Source organism: Dryas octopetala, chromosome 4 (assembly GCF_963921425.1).
Source record: "Dryas octopetala chromosome 4, drDryOcto1.1, whole genome shotgun sequence".
Classification (NCBI taxonomy): domain Eukaryota; kingdom Viridiplantae; phylum Streptophyta; class Magnoliopsida; order Rosales; family Rosaceae; genus Dryas; species Dryas octopetala.
The window spans coordinates 14,390,951-14,400,717 of NC_141369.1; the positions used below are offsets into that span (position 1 = coordinate 14,390,951).

At 38.3% G+C, this 9,767-nt stretch overlaps 1 protein-coding gene across 1 annotated transcript; it reads right to left on the reverse strand.

The window, feature by feature from the left end:
• Positions 1-227: 227 nt before the first annotated feature.
• LOC147287134 (uncharacterized) lies at positions 228-6,002 on the reverse strand. Its single transcript, XM_086242355.1, has 7 exons — positions 5,255-6,002; positions 3,812-4,119; positions 2,787-3,521; positions 2,223-2,351; positions 1,388-1,591; positions 1,000-1,200; positions 228-742 (listed from the first exon to the last, which is right to left on the reverse strand). Exons 1-7 carry the CDS (start codon positions 5,517-5,519, stop codon positions 620-622), a joined length of 1,965 nt encoding a protein of 654 aa, XP_086098481.1. The 5' UTR covers positions 5,520-6,002; the 3' UTR covers positions 228-619.
• Positions 6,003-9,767: the final 3,765 nt, after the last annotated feature.

The window sequence follows — 9,767 nt, forward strand, 5'->3', positions numbered from 1 at the left end:
CTAATTCAACCCACTCGTGCCCATCGCAATTCATTTTCAACTGTCTTGCACAATTGCTCAAAATCCTCCCCTTATCCCCGAAAAAACAAATTATCAGTACCACTCAATGTTGTTGCCATTCATCAATTTTAAGGTTGCATTGGTTGAAAGGAACATACAACAGCTCAAGAGCCTCCTATTAGTGCTTGTGGGTGTTAGGCATAGAGAATCACAATTCAACAGACTGGTGGAACAAAACCATTCTCAAAATTCATGCATTCACGATGTGATAAAAATGTACAAATATATGCTATCTTCCACCCCCTTTAGTGGGGAATAATAACAAGTACTGTTCAAACAACAATAAATAAAACTAAAATTTCCAAAAGGGGAAAAAGAAGGAATAGAGGGATATGTAAATACAAGAGAAAAGAGCTCTAAAACCCTAAAGAATGTGGGCTACGGTAAGGCTCCAAACTAACACATCAAAAATACCAAAAAGAAGAGATGACCTTAGTCTCTTCCCTTGGGCTAAATTGCTTAACGAAAAAAACAAAACAAAACAAAAAAAATGGGAAAGAAAAGGAAAAGGAACCTACAAACGATAAACACCCTAATTAGAAGTTAAAAAGAAGGTACACTATTGGCTTTGTGAGTCTCGTCTGATTAAGAGTCTGCTTAGGAAGGGTGATATTGCTGCAAGTAATGCCTTCGGACACTCTTCATGAGGAAGGTGACCACATCCGGATATTGCGACTAGTCTCTGCATGACACAATATACTGACGTCAGATTAGATACTTTGAAAAGGTGATCGTTGTTTTATCACATTCCACTAAATTATATTAATAATAATAATGAGGTTCAAGATTCTGTCAAACAATAATAGGGTGTGGGAGATTCGGCTCAGTTCAACTGGAGGGTTTTGCAAATCCATACCAACAGCTTTTAATTGTTCACATTAGTTGCCTAGATTCCTTTAGTACTCCCAAAATTATAGAAGAGTGAAAGCAGGAACTTACAGAATTTACAAGTTTGGAGGCCATGGCTTGAGAAGATTTAAGAGAGACAAGGGCATCCTCAGCGCCTGCGATGACCAACACTGGCATGTCTTCAACTGCCTTCAGCAATGATTCTGCATTTTTCAGAGGAAGAATTGTCTCATACGACAGTCTACCTATCTCATGGAGTGCTTCGTCCCATCCTTCTACACATAGAGGGGCCTGATTGCAAGAAAAGAACATCAAGCAAATGACAACCAAAATTTTGAGTTCACAATCACAAATCACATTTGATAAAATAAGCTCAGCATGCATCTGAAACTGTGCTGTATACTTAAACATAATCTCTCCCAAAGTTTTCCCTTTTACCCTTTTCAAGTGACTATTTTACACGATTTTCCAGGCATACCTTATAAAGGCTCAAAACGTCCGTTGTTAGCTTTGTAGCATCATACCATGCTCGTCTATTCACCACTTGAGTAATTTCTGTTCGCAGCAAAGGACGAACCAAGTGCTTTTTCCCAAGTGAAGTTCTTAAGAGTATCCTTGCAAAAGCAGGCACCACTTCTCTTGACAAGCTAACATTTAGCAATATTACCCCTTTAATTGTAACCTGAATTGCATAACCAAAAAAAATTAAATTTTATGAAACTTAAAATTAAGGGAGAAAAAAAAAACATCTACAGAGATTCTGCATAGTTTAAGTATAGAAAAAGAGCAGCATCATCCTCTTTTGAATAAAGGGGTAATGACGCCATCCTTATCACTTATTCACTTCCTGTTCCATCTTCAAGCATGATTGGATGGAATGTAACATCTTCAGACATGGTGGATGACCCCAGTATTTTCACACAATGATGTGGTAATTACCCTATCTAACTCTCCCATTGGTTACATGTAGCTCGCCAGGGTGTGGAAGCCTTATCTAACTATATACCCAAAACTATATCAGCATTTTAATAATGTGAAAATATCCTGTGAACTCACAATGTCTATCAAATTTCTAGCCAATTTCATTATGTTATTGTCGGCCAAAGAAAAGGGCTTTAAGAAGGATATCAATCAAACAAAAGGAATCAGCTATGACATGGTGACGAACATATGCAAAACATTTGAACATCACAAGGGCATAATCTTAATAATGAAACTGCCAATAATTCAGTACTAATTTAGGGATATTTGTGCAAGTAACTTAATTTCACAAGTTGGAAAGCCAAGCATAAAGTGATCCAAGGCATACTCACATTGAAAGAATTCAATGATGCCTGTACTTTTTGTGCAGCCATCAAAGCCAGAAGGCCTCCATCATCATGACCAACAAGCACCACTGAAGAAAACCCCATCTCAGAGCAGAAAGAAAGAAGCAGGTCAACCTGAAAGATTAAGCTCAACAAATTCAGATCAATATAAATTCTAAATGGGAGGGAAACAGGAACAATGCAAAAGGTATATGGGGAGGGGACCAAATGAGCAATTAAGCAGCCATGACAGCACTGCAGGACCATGTTTAATGAAGTGCCCATGTTGGCAAAACTGTTTAGGTAGTATCAACCTACAGGATATACTGGGCAAATAGTAATTTGAAGACATGACACATAATCTAGAGCAAGGAGAGGGTATGCATAAGCTTATGTGTTGCTAGTCTCCTTTCCCTTCCCAATCTCTCTTAAGTACAAGGACAGTAACTTTTTCCTCTTCCCGCTTCTTAAGAGGAAGGAGTTAGAATCTGACCCCCACAACAGGAACCCAATTCAAGGGTAAGGTACATGGAAGTTACAGAAGGGTAACTAAAAGGGGTATCCAATTACCTGATATTCCAATTTATAAGGATTACGCATTTCTCTTTCCTCCCAATCTTCCTGCCGCAGTCTTGAAGTTAGTCCCCAACCAGGCCGATCAAAAGCAGCAACCGTGCAACCAACCTGCCGAGCCAGAGTCCCCATCACATGCCTCCATGAGAAGACTCCTCCCCCAAACCCATGCACTAATACAATACCAAACTGACCACTTCCTTCCAGGTCTTTGTTTAGAGTCCAAGAATTTAATTTACTACCCTCATCCTCCTCACCAGCATCAGCTAGCCTCAACACAGGCATTTCTTCAGAAAGAACAGGAGAAGTTGTAGAATTATCCAATAGTGGTACATATAGAGATGAGCTGTGGAATTGATTGCTGTAGCTCCGGTGGAGATGATTTTGGCCTTTCGATAACAAACTTAATGGATGCCTATCTAGTTTTGATCTCCCCATAGCCGTTTTTTGGGAGCTGCAGCTGAGGTTGGGATCAAGAAATGCAACGGAAGACAAGGAACGAGGTGGAGAACCAGGCAAGCTAAGCTTGTAGTGTAAAGTAAGCCCTTGGCATGTGATGAATAAGCTGTCAATGTCTGCAATTACTCTGACTGGGAGTTCCCCATCATCTCGAGCTGTAGCAAAAGGCTTACGCCTCATTTCACTATCACTTTTTGGGGTTTTTCCTCCTGAGGGAGTGGGAGATCTTGGGACCTTTTGATAGCCAGAGAAAACATTTTTGCATGAAAGGACCTGTTAATTTGATAAACAAAGGTGTTCATTACAAACTAGTAAAAACTAATAATCAGTACTGTAGAAGCAAGTGCAATAAGCAACAGAAGGGGCCTGTTAGCAAGGAAAACAATTCCATGCATTGAGGGAACACTATCATTCGTTTAAAGAAATAGTACTAGCAAATTCTCCGTTAAAAATTGCATCTCAATCAACGCAAACGGTAACATAGAAACACAATTCAGAGAAAACATAACTCTTCTGCAATTAAGAATAAGCAAAATTGAAAAAGAAATCTTATGCAAACTTACAGCTTCTGGATCAACTCGGTGAAAATTGAGCTTTCTCCTCGCTCTACAACTTGTTCTATAAGCAACAACAGTATGTCCCAGGGCAAAAACTACAGACGAGAGAAACAAAACAGGCATCCCCCATGACTTCTTCAAATGGAGCTTCTGCCTTGAGAGGGAAGATGAAGCTTCAGCCTCAATTTGAGAATTTACAGTGAAAACACAAGCTTTGACTGAAAGAACAAGAATTGAGATAACGGAACAGAGAGTCACAGTTCCAAGGTATGGACCATGTGAGAGAGCAGGGCCATCGCACATGGAATACACACCTGCAATCATGAAACTAAGCATGAGCACATTTATAATCAAACTAAAATTTCAATAAAGATTGAAATAACACAAAGGAAGGTTCTGTGGTATCCCTTCATCAAGTTCTACAAAGCCAGGTCCCAGAGAAATCTTTGAAAGTGAAGATTGCGTTTGATTCATTCACACAAACCTAACATATAAAAGTTTGAGTACCCTTTTTCATTGTTACACAGAAAACTTAGCTATAAATTTTTTCTAAAAAAAGGAAAAAATGATTTTATGCTTTTCATGGTTGTTTCAAATCTGCGCTCACTAAAAAGTTAAAATCTCAGCTCTACAAAGCCAAATACTTATATCTCAATTAAGTTGGATGTTTCATGTTTGTTTCTCACATCCCAGAGAAACTGATATTCAGCATCTTCTCAGCAAACATAGCAAATTATAAGTTGAAAATTTTTTAACTTTCAGAACACTTGCTACATGGTCAATTCCTTCATATCTATGATGACACTGTACAGAGGGACTGTCCAAAGCCGAAAAATCCAACTTTTACACATGGTTTACTGAGAAAAATCTATAAAATATGAATCTTACGGAATTTATTATTTGGGACCCACAAAATCAAAGACCTCCACTTAATTGAGCCAAATCCATCTGTTTTTGCTTGTCTGATTTTCCTTTTTCATTTCCTTAGTAATAAGATAAACAAAACGCATAATATTAGAAGTTTCATTTCCTTTCAAGTTGCATCTTCATTTACATATACAGCAACCAAACTATGTATAATCATAGTTTGCTTAAGAAATTTCTGATTATTAAAGTATAAAAATCCGAAGGAAATAATAACAAAAAACTTACTTTTAATCAAACAATCACATTTTTCATCAAAACACATAATATTGAAAAAAAAATTTCTCAAATTTCTGTCCTTCCATCAATAATCTTAGCTTGAAAGTAGAAAAAACTATGTTGTATGCAAATAATTGTCCCAAAAAGAACACTTTTCCTTAAAAATAAAAATGAAAATGTAATTTTGATTTCTGAAGGGGGAAAAAAAGGCAAGAGGAATATCATAATTCAATTACCAAATAAAAAACAAAAATCAGACCAAGAAAGGAGCTAAAAAGAGCAAAATGGATAGAAAGGTATACATACAGGTAATGATGAGAGATCTGATAAATGAAACGAGAGGAATATCGATGAGCGAGCTCTTGAAGGCGTATCGATGCAAATGGTATTTGAATCCGTAGCACGTGACGCACGTGAAGCTCGAAATCAGCACGCAGGGCACCATCACGTCGCCTATGGCCACCAGCACCGGCAGCGACGACACCAGCAGCGACGCCACCATGGCCACCATGAAGAACACCGTCCGCACGCATCTCCGAACCTTCTCCAAGAAGTAACCTCCCTTCGCCATCACAAAAACGACAACAACGACCACCACCACCACGACGAAGACGAAGACGATCCGACGGCCCTCGAATGACCTCCTCCTCAAACTATATACACAAACTGATGAAAAAACAAAGAATATATATATCTCGATCGATCGGACAGTCCTGAGTAAGCGGTTTGTTTATATCAGGCTCCTGAGAGAGCTCATTGGAATTGATTCCCAAACCGAATCCCTAGCCGAGTTCAGGCAATCCGGTTGCGGCGACGGCGACGGCTTCTCCGCCATTTTCCGGCGACTCCGGGGGGCAAAACGGTAATTTCACAACCACTGCTCCGTAGCCAGCGAGGAGGCCATGGCAAGGAACCAAAAGGCTAGGGTTTCTGAAACTGTCTCAGAGAGAGAGAGAGAGAGAGAGAGCCTTCGGTGTGTCCTGTGGTTTTTTGAAACGTTATTGGTTTTCTTTCATTTGAATTCTCTCTTCTTTTTAAGTTACGTCTCTCTCTTTTTTATTTTTCTTCTTCTCTTTGTCGCTTCTCTTTCTCCTCCTTCTCTTTCTGTGTTTATTATTTTTTGTTTTCAATTTTCTTTTTTTTTCTTTTTTTTTAATGGAAGGTCGTGGTGGGGTTCTTTGTTTTCATCGTTAATCAAACCAAACTGTAGTCAGTATAAATTGTATAATTCAGCCTGTTGCATATCTGGCAGATCCTCCACTTTTTCCCTGCTGACGAAAATGCCCCTTGGTATTTTCGATTTGACCAGTCTGCCCTTGCTATTTTATTTCAGGATAAGTGGAAACTTACTGAACCAGAAAACACAGCTAGAAAGGGCAGTGCCCCAACTAGAGATTACAAGACTACAAAGACGGTTGCAAGAAGAGCATGATAAAATAAACAGATTAACAGACAACCAAACAGCATCAGCCAAAACAACAGCGAAGCAAGAGAGAAAACCAGCACCCACAGCCCTTCTCAATTTACTAATGCTGCTTCCTCTACTTGAAAATAGTAGGAATATTATACGCATAAATATGTATTTTTATAAAACTATATATTTTTAAGATAAACGTATAACAAAATATGGATTAAAATCTTCAATCAAAAAATATATTACCACTAAGACTTTGGTCTTCACACTTTAATCATTTACAATTTAGAATAATATGTCACAACCTTATGGCCTATTCTAGATTATGGGAACCTAAGGCTAAGGTGAACCATAAAAATAGAGTTCTTAATTCTTCATACATATTAATTTGGCTTAACATGGTATATAAATATATAAGGGAGTAATGAAATTTGGGGGCCTGAGGCAAGTTACCTACTCTACCGACCAGGGTCATCCCTCCACATTTCATCAGTCTGAAATCAATAACAACATCTAAAGGGTATTGGATTCTATATTGTATGATATCAAGTTCTTCAACTTTTTGGACGAGAAAATCAGTTATATCGGCTTATGAATTTAAAGATACAATCCAATATGTTAAAATCATTGACATCAACTCTACTAAAACAAAAATCAGTGAATCAAGCAAATTGGAAGTTGGATTAAATTGGAAATTTAAGCTGATTAGATTAGATTTTGAACACCCATTTAATTTATTTATTTTCTTTAGTTTCATTTAATCGCTCAATTTAAGAAAAAGGGGATTAAAATAAGCATTTTTTTTTTTCAATAATGCTAGGGATCCCAACTTATTTTCTCAAGTTTTCTTTCTCACATTATGTGTCATTACTTTACTAGACAAAGTATTTTATTTTATTGTTTATGTTTTATTTTTTTATTTTTTAATATCTAATGTATGAATGTCATGTAAGTTGGAAAAGAAAAATTGAGAAAATAAGTTAGGATTTCTAGTATTACTGTTTTTTTTTTTTTTTATATGTGGAAGAAGGGATTCGAATGTTAGACTTTTTCCAACATTAGGAAAAAAAATTCACTAAGCTAATAATTAATTGGTAAGAAAAGAAATAATGGTTTGATCAAATAAGATAAAAATGAATGACTATAAAACAATAACTTTATTATAATTTTTAAGAGGGGTAAATTGGACAATTTGGTGGTCCAAATAGAATCATCCCTATCAATGGTAACTTTTTCCCCTCCCAATAGTGAATTTGATCGTAAAAGAGTATAGGTGAGATCTATAAAAATCCTTGTAAGGACATTTGTTTTATAAGGAAATTAGAAGGACGAAAACAAACTCTTACCCTAAATATAGAAGTAAATGCTATACCACTATAGTGAAAAGATCGCACCCCTTATAATCAAGGACATCTTCATCATAAAAGCCATTGCATTTGATATCCCATCTCAAACTTTAATACGCACTATATTCATTAATTGTTACTTTAATGAATAGAATTTTACTGATCAACATTATTATGTTCTATTATTTTTTTCCGGTGAATTATTAAGTTGTATTATTATTCATGCATATTGTATCTACCAATAAAGTTCAACAATGATATGGTTAATATGTATCACCCATGACACATGTTATGGGAAAGATTAGTTATTTACATTTATACTCGTTGAGATTTATCGTCTTTTTACATACACCCATAGAGTTTTAAAATTACATATATACCTCTTGATGTTTCAAAACTGTTACACATAATCCTTACAATAAAACGAAAAATGATGAGAATGTATGCAAAAAGACATGTTAAGGGGGTATAATGGCCTAACAAGATTACTCAAGGTGTAAGATTCAACTTCAATACAAATATCTTCTTCTTTATTTATTTATTATTTTTTCTTACAAGGGGTTATGTGTAATAGTTTTGAAACTTTAGTAGATGTATGTGTAATTTTTAAAACTCTAAAAAGTGTATATAAAAGACAATAAATCTCATAAAATATAAGTGTAAATAACTTATTAGTAGTATGATAAAAATTTTTGATCTTGTTGGCCCTTTATTTTATCGAGATTTATGCCATTAGAATTAAAACTCATTATGTACATTGTACACAATCGTTGAGTCGTGAGATTTGAATGTAGGACTTCCACCTAGTAAAATAAGTTGAGTACCGCTAGACTAAATAGTTATCCACGTAATCAAATATTTCTTTAAAATTAAAACTTTAAAACCCTAAATAATAATCATCTTAGGCTACTTGCATATGGGAGTAATAGAAAATTAAGAGAACTGCTATTTGCACACCCTTTTCACATTTTTTCTCATTTCACACCCTCACACTCCTCTCACAATTAAATTTTCTCAAATACACACCCCTCCCAATTACCATAATACCCCTATTTTATACATTTCACAAAATTTCTCACCACAACATACCCCATCAACTCAGACAAAAAAAAAAAAAAACATACCCCTTCACCAACCCACCCAGCCCTCCCCTTCCCTCTCCGGCCAACCTCTGACCAAAAAATTAAAAACACCCAATCCCCCCTCACCGGACCACCTCACCTCCCTCCCTCTCTCTCTCTCTCCTCCCCGCATGCAGCACCACCCTCCTCCCTCTCTCTCTCTCTCTCTCCTCCCTGCATGCAGCACCAGCCACCCTCCTCGATCCCTCTCTCTCCTCCCCGCATGCAGCACCACCTCCCTCCCTTTCCCCGTTTCACCCGACCCACCCAGCCCATCTCCCCCTCACCCGACCACCACCTTCCCTCCCACACCCTCCCTGCACCACCTTCCTCCCTCTCTTTTTCTCTCTCTTCCTCGACAGCACCACCTCCTCGTCACAGGCCATTCGGAACTGGTCGGTCGAAACGGTTAGTTTTGGTTTGGTAATCATCCGCCGAACGTTTCCTGGTTGTTCGGTGGCTGTCTGCCGAACGAAGCTAACCGTTTCAGCGGACCAGTTCCGAATGGCTGTGACAGGGAGGTGGTGCTGCAGGGGAAAAAAGAGAAATAGAGAGGGAGAAGGGTGCTGCGAGGAGGGTGCGGGAGGGAATAAGGTGGTCGGGTGAGGGGGGAAGGGCTGGGTGGGTCGGGTGAAGGGGGAGGGAGTGAGGTGGTGCTGCTGCATGCGGGGAGGAGAGAGAGGGATCGAGGAGGGTGGCCGGTGCTGCATGCGGGGAGGAGAGAGAAGGATGATGGTGGTGCTGCATGCGGGGAGGAGAAAGAGGGAGGGGGAGGAAGGGAAGTGGTCCGGTGAGGGGGGAGGGGCTGGGTGGGTCCGGTGAAACGGGGGGAGAGAGGGAGGTGGTCCGATGAGGGAGGGGGAAGGAGGAAGGTGTGGTGTATGTGTGTGTATGTGTGTTTTTTTTTTTTTTGGTCATAGTTTGATAGGTGTGTAAAG